Here is a 14,089-nt window from a genome sequence, read left to right on the forward strand (position 1 = left end):
AGGCAAAGAACTGTGAGTACTTCAGTACTCACAGTGAAGTACAAAGAACCAACTTCAAAGACAGTTGGTTCTTTGAAGAAAGAACCAACTGTCCTCTTCTTGGTGGTTTCTGTTCATAATGTAACCAGTGTTTGGAATCAGTATATAGTCCAGCTCCTTTTTCATAGTTCCTCCATTATACAGTAAAATCAAATGGAAATGCTCTTTATTGATATCCCATCTGTTCAGAATAACCTCAATGGCTTGATAATGGGCCCTGTACTATACGAACAGCCCTGCTTTGCATGTAGCAGAGCTTGAATGTGATCAATACAGAATCTATTCAGTCTACTGAGGCTAAGAGTGACAACACTCAAGTCTCTGAGCTTCAAATGTTTCTGCTTTTAACTTGTTCTGTACAGTGTCCTTGTGTGTTGTGGAAGACACTTAAAAAAACATTAATATAATTGTTTTATTATTAGAAAACTCAAGTAGTGCTGTTGAAATGGAAAGATGAAATGGGATTCTGTGAGGGTTTGGTCGTGAAGAGTGATGCAGACTAAAACTTTCTGAGTGTCATTAAATAAATAGGGTAAGAATCTAGCAAAGACCTGACATGACAAGACTCTGGATTCTTTCATTGCAAAATGGCAAATTTTCTGCAGAAATCTCTTTAGGAATAACATTAGTAATTCCCATTAGTAAATGGGATGTTCTCTTCTTATGTGGTATTTTAATACATGTGAGGTATGTGAGTTTTTTTCATTATAAACAGACAGACTGGCGACAGACTAGCGACCTGGCCAGGGTGAGTCCACCTCTCCCCCGAAATGTTCGCTAGATAGGCACCAGCAGCACCTCTCCCGACCCCACTTGGGACAAGGGTGTACAGAAAATGGATGGATGAACAATTGCTTTATTAATATTTTGCATTTAATTGGGTATATCCATGGATGTTTTCTTCTTTGTATGATGGATGAATGGATGGATGGATGGATGGATAGAACATCAATGAACTGAAGAAAGATTGACACATATCCAATGAAACAGATTTTACTCTTGAACTTCTTGCTTTATTTAAATTCATTTACTTTCAGTTTCCAAATATAACTTTTCCAGATATGAACAAATTCTTTATCCCTCTTTGTTCATTTATGCATATTTTAGTTGTTTTCATAAAATCTCCTTTAAAAGAGACAAATTGTTTTACATGCTTTTGCAGTCAAAAGACTTGTTTTACTCATACTCAGGGTTTTCTGACCTCTTAATGCTAATGCTTTAGCTCCATCCCATACCAGATATGACCAATAAAAGTTTCTATTTGTGGTCTATATGTGCAGCGGCGTGTGAATATGCTGCCTTCTCATTTGTGGCTTTCATGCTTTTTACTTCCTCCGGGAAGGAGTGGGGCTCTTCACTCCTCTCCCCAGAGCTGCTTTTGGAGCAGCAGGACTTGCAGCAGAGGGGGCAGGACTGGGTGCAGAGGGGGCAGGCTGGGTCTTGGGCTGGGGGATCTCGATGGGAAGTTTAGGAGGGATGATCGTTTTCGGGGTCAGAGTTGGTTTTGCCTCAGGGATTTTCTCCCCATGGCGGTACACACTGACCTGGAGAGAGGAGCGCAAAACCTTTAAATTCATGCATTTTCACATGACAGCTTTTAAGCATAATCTAATAAAAGCAATATATATATAACATTCAGGCATTAAAATGGTCACAGATGGCAGAAGAAATGTCATATCTTTGAATAATTCCAACCATTTGGAGTGCACAGCAGAGAAACTCACCACTATATCCACAGATTCCCCTCCATATTTGTTCTGGACAATCATTGTATATCTGCCAGAATCCTCCATGGAAACACCTTTGATCGTCAGACTAGCAAACTTACCCTGGTCTAGAGAGACCACATACTGCAAAAGAAAAAAGGCAAGAAAAACAAACATAGGTTCAAAAAGCAGGATGGGTCGCTCACAACGTGAAGCATAATTTATCACTCAGAAAAGCTAATATTTCACATTAGATTTAAACATTATTTATTTTTAATTAATAGCACAATGATGAGCATTAATTGGTATCTTTTCCACTACTCCTGATAGATGCATGGACACTATAAAAAGAATTGTTTCTCTATTTTTATAGTTTTACTAATTACCTTATTTCACCTCTACTCAAGCTTTTCTTCTAATTTAGCTCTGAGGTTCTCAGTAATATTCTCTTCCTCTGCATACAGGTCTGTTTGTTTTTCTGTCCATTTTAATACCTTCTGCACCATCAGAGCTAACAAGTTACGTGAGAGGCATCCCTTTGGATTTGAGAAACACATCACCAAGGATTGCAGTTCTTGTGATAGACAGATTATTAGCAGGGGCGGGCATGAATAAAGAGAAGGAAAAACTTGCAGAGAAATTCCTCCTGGACTACGGATGCTCAAACTTAAATCTTCAAAGCTGTCAAGAGCCGCAGGATGCTGTTCAAAGAGAGTGTACCAACTCAGGACAGACTGTATAGAACTATATTGGTTGGCAAGCATGGCCATAAAGTATGGTAGACGGAGTTCATATTGTTGATGAAAGACTTTGTTCTTAATACAGGCCTAACCTAAAGTCCACCAAAATACTTAGTATCGAAAGATGCATCCATCTACAAGATTTTGATAAACAACAATATATCAAATTTTAGAACTAATAGCTATAGTATGCATGCATGAAGCATAAGAAAAAAAAATCCTAATTAGGCTTTCATTTAGTTTTCAAAACAGACAATTTTAAAGGATTCTTTTCTGATGGCAAAAATCTTTAATCATAGATCTTAAAAATGGGAAGCAAGTACCATTTAGTTGATCTGTGGCATCTGGGATTTCTCCCATTGAGCTGAGTTTCTTCAGTTGAATTTTAACAGGTTCAGTCAGCAAACAGAGGGAGGAGTTGTGAATAACAATGTTGATTTTCTGCACTGTTTTTGAAATGTACTCTGCCTATGTAGAGTTGTAGCAATGGCAGTGAAAGAAGACTAAATATTCTGAATGTTCTAAAAGAACAAGAGGAATGCACACAACCTTTTATTGCTGGCAAAGAGGTTGTGATCCTACTCCCCACAGGTTGTTTACACCGAACACAATTTACGATAACTTTCATCGAGTTAGTGCATTACAAACGTCATGGAAAAACTTTAGTGATTGGATAAAATCAGATCCATTCTTTTAAAATTTCAAAAGGGTCCGTACCTCCAGCAAGCAATCACTTCTCAATAACTGAGGGTCCCAGACCCTCTGAACAAATCAATGCGTAGAACACGGGGCTGGTTTTTATCAGGCTAAGGTGAAACTACTGTTTTGTTTCATTCTCATATTTCGGAGAGAAGTTGCTTGTGCTTATTGTGTGTGTGCGTGTGTGTGTGCATGTAGGGGATGCGTGGGCGTGTGTGTGTGTGTGCATGTAGGGTGTGTGTGAAGGTGTGGGGGTGGGTGTGTATGTGTGTGTGTGCGGCGTGTTTGCTGTCCAGCAGTGTCAGATTCAACCCTTCACCCACTGCTCTGTAATGCCTCCGTATTAGGGTGGCATTTTTAGAACAGCACAGAGACTGAATGTTGTTTGGATAATGATTCCTAATAATCAGGTTGGGCCCAGACACTCTTTGTTTAACTAAAAGAATTTCTAACTTCATGAATAACTTGTTAATAATAAATTATTATATTATATTATATTATCCATTATAACTATTAAAAATTACATAAGCCAAATGATGCTGCTAATCCTTGTTGCACAACAGTGCATTATTTGGCTTTTAGGAGTCAGATAAAAGCACAAATGGTGGTTGACTGGGCTTACACAGAGTATTTCATCGAGTGCTTCAGTCAAGCACACTAAATTAAAGTCAAGCTGTGAAACATAATTAGATCTTTTGTTTGTTGAACATCAGGTAATTTACCTGGTCATCAGGTTCAACTTCTGCACCGTTCTTCAGCCATGATACTTGAGGTTTGGGGTCTCCACAAACTGTACATGTCAGACTCAGGGTCTATTCAAGGAAAAGGGATGATGTATTAGATTGAAAAGTGGACATGCAGTGTCTAAACACATAACACCCACCTTCTTTTCCATAATGGTGACAACATCAGGCAGACCTCCCACAACCTTACCACGGTCTGAAATATACCATTATTAACATTATCACTCTATTTTTTAAGTGCAAAAGAACTGAATTAAAAAGCAGCAGCAGTAAGAGGGTTAAACTCACTCTTTTCAGCATATGCCTCAGCCCTGGAATACAAATAAAGTTGGTTATTTTTTAAAGAAAAACATTTCTAAAATTCAAACCATTCTAAAAAAAAAAAAAAAAAACCTTATTTTGATTAAAAATGTAGCAAATAACATGAAAATATAACCACCAAATGTTTGCATCTCCATTTCTGGCTCTGTTTTTGAGAGCAGACACGATCTTTTCTATTTCTGATTAACTCACAGTGGTCAGATGGTTTGTCAGAAGGAACTCTGGGTGTGCTGCCAAATCCTATTACACTGTTTAGAGGATTTCTAAACCTTTCACTTGAAATAAAAAAGAAAAAAAAAAGATATGTTTGGTATTGGGGCTGTCTGAGCAGCATGGCGGGACCAGAGGTCAGCTAATGGACCAGATGGCAAGAGGAACTCTTTTCTCCTCTTGGCGTGTTGATACTCAATCAAAAGGGCAGCAGGGTGTCACTTGTTTCAATGTGTTTGTAAAATCTTGCACTTTAATGTGTCTCTCTGAATGTTAATTAGACGGAGGATATGGATGGCCTATACTCTGCATGAGAGTGCTTGGGTTTTAAATTTTTTTCTCACTTATTCTTTTTCTAGTGGCTGTTCAAAAATGTGTATGGCCTCATTAGCTTGCTTCTATTTATACTCTTGATTCTTATTTTGGCAAAAAAGTATAAGACTGAACTAATTCCCAGAAAGGGAGTGAACCTTTCCAAATCGCAAAGGTATTACTATGTTTTATTTCATATATTATTAGTAGTAGTAGTAATAGTAGTTGTAGTTTCATATGTTTAAATGGTGAGTAAAGTCTGTTCAGATGATTTTTCACAGTTCATGAGCGTATTATGCTGTATGGTTTTAGGTGTGGACTGCTATTTCTGGACAGAATGTTATGCATTATCCTTGTCAATGCTTCAGTGGTGTGTTCATGGACAGCATCTTATTACGGTGTATTTGTGAAGAAGAAGGTGCCCAATTTGGGAGCTTCATGGTTTTTTGTCTGTTTTTTGCAGATGGATTGGTCTTCATGTCATCTTCAAACCACAACATACGCTATTCAAAATATTCTTACGCAATTCAAACGCAAGTATGAGGCATCTGGGATCAGAGTCAACGCCTCCAAATATCAGGTGCAGGTGATATAAATCACTAATTAGGGTGCTGCTCCTGTTTGTGATGGAGGAGAAAGAGCTGAGTTGAAAAGTGAAGCTCTTGATTTACTGGTTTGTCTCACTGAATCATGACCAAAAGAATGAGTTCCCAGATGAAACTGGTTCACAAGCGTTTCTTCCACTGGGTGGTTGAATTTAGGCTTAGAGATTGTTTAAAAAGCTCCATGACCCACAGGAACGATGGACAGACGAATGGAAAATAGATGCAACGAGGGTATCCTAAAAGCATTGTCATAAAATTATAAATGTTTAGATACCTGCATAATACTATAAATACTATAAACTACTCAGGGTTGTGCTACTTGTACAAGGCATTTTGAAAGGCCTCTATTTAAGAAGAAAGCCTTATATGTGGAAGTTCATTTTTGCTATCCACTTTTATTTACCATTACCTCATAGTCCAACTCGCAAATCAAATCCAGAAACAAAAATGTAAATTAGCAAATGTGTGGAAGATATTATGCCAAGTAGGTAAATCCTATCAAAAGTTTCAGTGAAAATAACAGGTGAACTCTGCATTTCAACTAAAAAGAAATCAAAGCTTATTTCAGAGTTTTTCTGTGTTTGAATGTAAATCATCTGGGGAATTCATTAGTTTGAATGTGAAACCTACACTTGCAAGCCAAAGTTAAAGAAAACTCTTACTAAATATACACATTAAGGCAAAAGTAAAGAACAGCCATAAGTGTGTTGTCTTACTTGAGCTTCTGGAACTCTGCATACGCCTTCTCATACACTGCAAAGAGCAAGAACTGACAGTCAGTGCCACTGATCACAACATTGATGCCTCCTGAGTATTATTTTAGTGCAATATGCTGCAAAATATCCATCTTCATAAAATCAAGACACTCAGCATTACATTTTAAACTGCAGAAGTAAGGACAGGAGGAGAGGAATAACGCAATATGGGAGTAATACATTTGTCCAGCATCTGCCAAAGTATAACTGGATAGGAAGATAATGAGAACCGCGAAAGACAGATGTCAGACAGAATGGTTCTGCAAGTAAACATATAGGATTGCATTGCAGATGTCATGAATTTAAGCTGCTGCCATTCTCTGTGAAGGAGCAAAGAACAAGCTTTTCTTAATTTTTTGCAGTGAGTTTAGAGTCTTGAGGGGGAGAAATTGTTCTCCTGGGTTCCTGTATCTGATAGAAATGGGACTTCAACGTTCAAGGATACAAACTGATGCCTTAAAAGGCACACACATAAAGTTATTGTGTTATTTTTATTGTTTTGGTTACTGAGCTTATAAAAATTAAAAGCAAGAGGAAAGCCACTGACCTTCACCGCTGAGATCCAGTGTTCGTTTATGGGAATTTTCAGAGTTGGTGATTACAATGGAGTACGCTCCTTTATCCTTCTCCGTGGGCTCAATTACCTATGAATCAAGTAATCTGCTCAACAGTGTGATCAACAATCTCATCTGCATAGTGTTACAACCTCACAGCATCAAGATATCTACCAAGTAGTGCTCTAGAGTTTACTGAAAAAAAGGAGAAAGCTGCAGCTTTGTTAATCTGGTTTTGTTAACTTTAACAATTACAGTGCTTCGCTAAAGTATTCAAACCCCTTTCAATTTCGCTTTCCCATTTTGTCATGTTAATCCAACAAATGTGTGTTTTAATGAACACAATGAACACAAAGTTGTGCATAGTGATAGACCAACACAAAGTAGTGCATAATTGTGACAAGAAAGGAAAATAATAAATAGTTTTTCATTTTTTAGAAGTAAAAATCTAAAAAGTGTGGCATGCTTTTGTATCCAGCCTCTCTTCAATCAGCACTCTGTAAAGCTATGTTTCACGTAGGACAGTTGCAGATTTCCCTACTAGTTTTACATGTTTAGAGACTGGAATCTTTGCTAATTCTTCTCTGCCAGCTCAAACTCAGAACTATACTTAAGTCTTACCACAGATAGGTTTGAAAGCTACTTTCAAATCTGTCTACTTACAAATGGAGTTCTTGAGGAAATTGGTTGTAGGTGCTTTTTTTAGAGCCACATTATGGTCCAATCATATAGTGTTATGCTTTGCATTTGAAAATGTATCATTTTATTGGGATACAAATGCATGTCCCAATTTTCTACTTTTCACTTTTTTGTGTAACAAACATCAAAATCCCGAGTAATTTTTCTTCCACTTCACAGCACTGCTTTGTGTTGGTCTATCAAAAGAAAAACCATGAAAAGACCAAGAGCATTTTTACAAGGACCTGTAAATGGTAAAGGTCCTTCATGTGTCCTTCTATCTCTTGCTCTTTCAAGACTTTTAAAGTGAGTGAAACCTCCTGTGGTGATCAGGGTCCTAAAATTATCCACATATGATCCACCTTATAATTACATGAGATTCAGTGGAGGATACAATCATACCTCCATTGTTGCCATAGCAGGTGTTCCTCCAATCACAGTCTTGTCATTGTGGGTAAGTTTACGCTCACTGAGCACAAAGAGTGGAGAGGATAAGTTAGTGTAGATGTGTGTAGCCTTTTTTAGGTACATCTTCAAATGTAGTGGCAAAGTACAGTATGTCTTAATTTTTCAGACTCAAAAGAATTCTGTAAAAAGTTAATCTTCATTTTTTTCACATTTCCATTAATCTTCAGCACTTCCATTAGTTGTCTTTTCATGTCCTACTTGCTTCTGCCTGCTTTTTGTGCAACATTCTCTCTCTGCATTTTTAATGTAATCTCTGGGGTAAAACACAGTGCTTTTAACCACAGGGAGCTCTGCAGTTTATTAAAAATAATAGGGGTGTGATGTCTGTCACAAAACAGGAAAATAAATTCCTGTGAAATAACCATGGTAATGAAAGATTTTGCTAATGGGCAATGAATAGATTTATGTGGTTTGCTGCTTCTTGTCATTCCTAACAGTTTAACTTGAGAGAAAAACTAAACCTCAACCTTTCTTGTCAGTGTGTTGGTGAAATTCTGCTTTATTATTCTCATACTTGAACCTGGCATGCCTTATTGCAGACCCTTGCATTGTTAATAATTTTGCAAATCAAATTTCTCACCTGTGATGCCAGCTGATGTTCATCTCGGAGGTGTAATACTTCATGTGGCACTGAAGCTGAATGCCTGTTGCAGTGCACTTAATGACCAGTTCTGCAGCGCTGGCTCCTAAAGGTGGTTGTGCAGATTTGTAATCAATATCATGTTTTACCAACAGCTGCTGAACAGCGTGGCCTTTGAGAGTCACATCATTCCTGCCATCTATTTATCCGTCATGTAGCAAATGTTATTTGTATTAACTTGAAGAGTTTCCTCTTCTGTTTTACCTTTGTCCAGCTCAGAGAGTGAAATTGCTCTAATGAGGCATGGGGCACATTCATGGAAGCAGACTATGCAGCATTGAGGGAACCACTGCAGCCATGAGAGGTTTTATTTGCCTTTTTTTTAAAAGCCATTACACGCATAAAGGCTCTTTCATACTACACCATGTCTGTGTGCAACTTTGCTGGCTGCACTTTACAAATGGACAAGTGTGTCATTCACCTGGTCACATCACCATGGTTTCCTATTATCACAGTAATGAACCCTCCTCTCCTCTGCAACCGCTGCTGTAACAGTTGTTGCAGAGCTGTCAAGTGAATGTTGCTTAAAATAGGAGTAAGATGCTCCTCTACAGTGTCACTGTGACAGTGCAGAGGAATTTTAAAGTGATTTCATCACATGATGACATGATGGCCAATGCTTCCTGCATGGCAACTTCTGCAACATGCTGATGCATGTGAGCATATGTGTTTTCAGGAGTGTGCAGAATTTGAAAGCAGAAAAAAAATATCTCACCGCTGATGGATCTACCTAATCTGTTATCTGTTTTCTGTAAATTTAGCATGACGAATGATCCAACTGGTGTTTACTACTTCTTTTTATGTGTGCTTGTGAGGTGAGTAATCTGTGTGAGTAAACAAGGTTCAGATACCTACCAGCCAGTTGGCTCAGCTTGTTTATGGCTTCGTCAAAAGCTAAAAGAGAAGCAGATGTACAAACATGGAGTAAGGCAAAATGGGATAGCAAATAGACACATTGCTGCCCTCTTGAGGATCCTGAAAAACTCAACTGAAAATTTCAGTTCCTTAGGAAACGGTGTGTTAAAAAGCTGGTACAAGTTTCATAGTATTAGCACTAAAATATATATCTTTCCTTCAGCAGGTGAAGGAGCTGAGTACTTTGGCTCCTTGTGTTGTATCTTAAAACATAACATCCCAGCGGCATCAATAAATAATGAATAACATTTGAAACAGGAGGTGCGAGGGATCATTGTAGGTTCACTGAAGCCCAGATCTGTATGTGAGATTCAAACAGGAGCCAAAACATGAACAACAAGAGAGCAGCTGCTTAAATTTATTTAAAATAACCTTGAACAGAAAAATTACTTATAGATTATTTGGATTTTTGAAGCTTGCAGCTCAGTAAGATTTTTTTTGTGCATTTCTACATCATGTTTTGTTTTCCTCCAAGTAATCTGCTGGCTTATACTTTCTGTAGACCTATTTATTTATATCCATAAAACAAGGCAGCTGCACACACAATAATTACTGTTCAAATTTAGGATAAATGAAACCTAAAAATTTCCATACTTTTTCCAGAGATGTCAATTTGGCTCATATCTTTTCCTCTGTCATCACTGATGGTGGCCTTGTACACTCCCGTTGTTTTCATTGAGAACTAGAGGAGAAAAATAAAAACATGGAGCAAGTTTAGTTTGCACAGGTTTGATAGTATATCATACTCCTACTGTAAAATGTATTTTTATATTTTGTAAGTACTTATGGCTTTAGAGTATACATAGTTTTCCACAATTTTGGCTTACTAATTAATAAATAGAGACTATATCTATATTGTCTGGTTTTACAGACTCCTTTATTTCACCTTGTCTATATTTATAGAATCCAGCACAAACTTTCATAAACTCATGGACATCTATTAAGATAACTACAGTTCACTTTAATTTAAATCAGCAGGACACTAAAAGAAACACTTTTTTCTTCTTCTCACCTCTTTAATTGGCAGTTTGCAGATTCCTGAGCTCAGGTCAGGCTTCACATCGGGGATAACCTCTGCATCATCCTTAAACCAGTGGAACTCGGATTCCTTCTTTAAATTAGCAACCTACAAAAAAGACACATTAAATTTGTTAAATATTCCTTCAATGGCAAAAAAGATATTTTTGGTCAAGTGAATTTCTTTAAAGAACACAGCTTCAAATTTGTTGATGCTACCTAAACGATTTTTTAGACGTGTCATTTGCCTTAATTGGAACCAGTCTATGCCATTTAGATTTATTTGTTAGGTAGCTCATTAAAACATTGACATTTGACAAGTCAGTGTCCCACTTTGTGTTTTTATCCCCATAAAATAGTGGTTATATTCTATTCTTCATTCAAAGATTCTATTCTTCATTCAAAGATAGTCTCAAACATATTTTTTTGAGAACCACATGTCTAATATCTGGCCATTTGTTTTATTTTTTAAACATATTGCAGAAATACAAAAAGATATTTAAAAATAATGCAAACGATTGAAGTTCAAAAATTTTCTTTTTCTTTTTCCAGCATCGATACGTCTACTCATAACTTATCAGGAATTTAAATCGAAAAACTTCAACTCACTGTCTTAAAGAATTCAAAGAGACAATTCGGAATCTAGTAAATCTACACCATGATCCTCTTTCTAAGAGATATGCGGAGCTTCTTTGAGGTTCCTACAGCACAGGCTGCTTTTCAGTCCAGTAGCAGCTGTTAAAGAAATCCTTTTCATGTTGGCACAGGCAGCCCACCGACTTAAGCTAGTCATGATCAGTGAAGCTGAGGATTAAAAGGATTTGGGCAGTATATGTAGCGTTTAAAAAAAATTGTAATATTTTCTAACTGGGTATATTTACTGTTTTGAGTATGTATGTATAATTGTTGAGTTTGAAATTTGCAAAAGAAATTAGATATAAGCAACACATTGTTTTATTCTACGGATTAGAAAACTATCAATTCATAGAAATCACTGCAAATGATGTCATGACATTTCAGACAGAGATTGTTTTAGGGTCAGTCTTGCAGATATTAAGTAGGCTCCAAATGTTTACATGTTTTACCTTGTCTACACTGAGATAGTCATACAGAAAAAATATTTTTTTTAACAAAATAAACACAATAAGTGCTTTTTACCATCAGTGCCTGGTACAAGAACAATCATCAAGTGATTGGTCATCATCTTAATCTTCTGCACTAAAACCACTAAAGTTGTCTCATATCTTCTATTTCCCATGCACATTTCACAGAGCACTTCTGAGACTCGCAACAAAGCAGAGACGCATCTGAAGTCACATGATTACTTCTTTTTTTCAAAGTTACTGTGTGCATAGAGTATATTTACAAATCCAACTGTATTACTTTCATAGTTTTGTACTAGTTTTTTAAAAGACTTATTTGGAAAAGTGTTACTTCTGCCTAAATCTGTTATTTTGAAATCATATTATTTTTTTGTATATATATTTTTCATTTCAGTGTTTAAAATACAAGAATTTGTGCATAATATTAGGTTTTTCTCTGTCTGATGTTAATCAAATATTAAGTCAGATGCTCTGATCAGTAACTCAGTATTTGAGGCGCTAGTACTGAAGTACTATTTTGCTCTATGATATGACTTCTTAGTTTCACTTGAGTAAAAATATGTTGAATTGCTATTCCTACTTCAGAACGATTTTGGGGTACTGGTTGTTTTTTAGAACAACCTGTTGTTTGATATAAACTGCTTTCTGTATTTACTCATATCTTTGTGTCATTTTAAAATTAGTTTGATAATCAGAAACAGAAAAACTGTAATGGAGGAAAAGAGCTATGGGGGAGATACTTTTTCACAGCCCTGTAGTTGTTCCCAACACAGCTGCAGTATCCAATTACAGCACAATATGTGCTTATTTTCTGTGATCGCCTTCTTTCTACAAAACACTGTTGCAACTTGCATTCCACAGAATGGCCAATCTGCTAACAACAGGGAAGCTGCCCATTTGTTTTGAGTGGAAATATTGAGTAATTATTGAGGGCTTTTCTGTTTACCTTGCAGACCAAAGTTACAGAGCAATCATCTCCAACCTGAAGCGAAAGAAACTCACTGAAGTGGGGACCTGTGGTGGACAAAAATAAGATAAACCTTACAAAAATCTGCATCCTGCAGAAGCATATTTTTAGACAAAATGATCTTTTTTCTTTACTTTGAGTATTAGTAGTTCAGTCTCTTAAAAAGGTGGTTCACTTCTATCCTTTGCGTTACTTTCATTTTCACTTACCTGCTCTCCTATAAGATGAAAAAGTGGCAAAAAGCTATGAAATACGAAGCTAAAAAAATAGATGATATTCCTTAATTTCTTACCCTCTTTCACTCTAATGTACTCTCTTCTCTGGAAGTCAGCCTCAGCCAAAGCAGCCTTGAAAGCTGTGGACACAGAAATGTACATACAATTAAATGTATTAAAGGGTCAAAGTACGTTTCATCCTATCACTGTAATTACTATTGAGAAATATCTCTTACACATAGATATGCCACAGGTGCAACAATATCACTGAAACGTTTTCAAATTTTAGTAATGTAACTGAAAATGTGCAACTGACGTATAAAAATTGATAAACATTGCGATGGACATCTTCTGGAGTTTTTGATGATGATAGTTTACAATTAAGGAAACCATGTCACTCTGCTGAGAAGTATTACCTTTTACTGTATCATATGTATTCCACAACTGGTCAGGCACTCCTATCATATTAGTTACTCTTTTTAAAAAAGCAGACAGAGTCTGGGTTAAGAAAATTGTATTGGTATTTTACACTGAGGATGAGTAACAAATCTTGCTGAAAAATGAAACCAAATTCTCTATAAAGTTTATCAGTAGAGAAAAGGATGAAGCACATATAGAGCTTCTGATGCTGTTCAGACTAGTGGCAGCGGCAATTAGAAAACACCTGTTGCGCTTTTCATAAACAGTACTTCTCAATCCAATGGTCCTGACAGTTGCAGATGGCATAATAGGAAGCATCGTTGTGATGACATGCTAAAGACAAAGTGTTGGAAAGAGCAGGAGCTTCTTAAAGAGACAGAAACCAATTTCAAGTTGTCAGATGGCAAAGTCAAATTTATTTTAAGCTACTTGATAGATACAACACTGTTATAACAACTGAAGGTAGCATAATTAATAGATTATTATATAAAATGGCACTGTGTGGATGGAAAATACATAAAACCCTTTACTATGCCGTATGCAATGCTGAGCAGCTAGCTTTTTTTGGCAAAGTGGCTTACACTCATTGTGGAGAATGTCAATGACTATCTGCAGCACAAATGTATATTTAGCAATATTCACAAATGTTTAAATAGATTGTATTCATTTGGGCTAAGTCACTTTGGTTCCTACCACCTGTTTTCTTAAACACCTGAAATGTCTCATTGTCATTTGCTAAGCATTCTTCCAGTGGTAGATTCATCCCTTTCCATTAGAAATAGTGAGGTGATGGTGAGATCAGCCTTGCTTACCATCTCCAATCAGAACCAGTGAGCTTTGTGCTTTGCCGCCACCATCTGTAATCTGGCAGGTAAATGTCCCTTCATTCTCTTCTGTGAAATGGTCCATGATGAACTCGATGATACCTGTAGAAACGTCGTGTCCCATCTTATTAGGCTGCAGAAAAACACAGCTGAATTGT

The 14,089-nt window shown here is 36.8% G+C and overlaps 1 protein-coding gene across 1 annotated transcript in view; it reads right to left on the bottom strand.

The window, feature by feature from the left end:
- Positions 1-1,026: 1,026 nt before the first annotated feature.
- LOC102227954 (myomesin-2-like) overlaps positions 1,027-14,089 on the bottom strand; it is a 28,161-nt gene continuing 15,098 nt past the window's right edge. The window contains exons 25-39 of the mRNA XM_005804227.2: positions 13,920-14,064; positions 12,765-12,827; positions 12,452-12,519; positions 10,398-10,511; positions 9,980-10,067; positions 9,326-9,364; positions 8,411-8,516; positions 7,765-7,831; positions 6,678-6,774; positions 6,092-6,128; positions 4,216-4,238; positions 4,068-4,123; positions 3,907-3,996; positions 1,764-1,889; positions 1,027-1,583 (exon numbers count right to left, since the gene is read on the bottom strand). Of these exons, the coding sequence (XP_005804284.1) occupies positions 1,365-1,583; positions 1,764-1,889; positions 3,907-3,996; positions 4,068-4,123; positions 4,216-4,238; positions 6,092-6,128; positions 6,678-6,774; positions 7,765-7,831; positions 8,411-8,516; positions 9,326-9,364; positions 9,980-10,067; positions 10,398-10,511; positions 12,452-12,519; positions 12,765-12,827; positions 13,920-14,064 (1,338 nt within the window). The 3' untranslated portion in view covers positions 1,027-1,364. The remainder of the gene's footprint in view (positions 1,584-1,763; positions 1,890-3,906; positions 3,997-4,067; positions 4,124-4,215; positions 4,239-6,091; positions 6,129-6,677; positions 6,775-7,764; positions 7,832-8,410; positions 8,517-9,325; positions 9,365-9,979; positions 10,068-10,397; positions 10,512-12,451; positions 12,520-12,764; positions 12,828-13,919; positions 14,065-14,089) is intronic.

This window comes from Xiphophorus maculatus, chromosome 4 (genome assembly GCF_002775205.1).
Source record: "Xiphophorus maculatus strain JP 163 A chromosome 4, X_maculatus-5.0-male, whole genome shotgun sequence".
Lineage (NCBI taxonomy): Eukaryota > Metazoa > Chordata > Actinopteri > Cyprinodontiformes > Poeciliidae > Xiphophorus > Xiphophorus maculatus.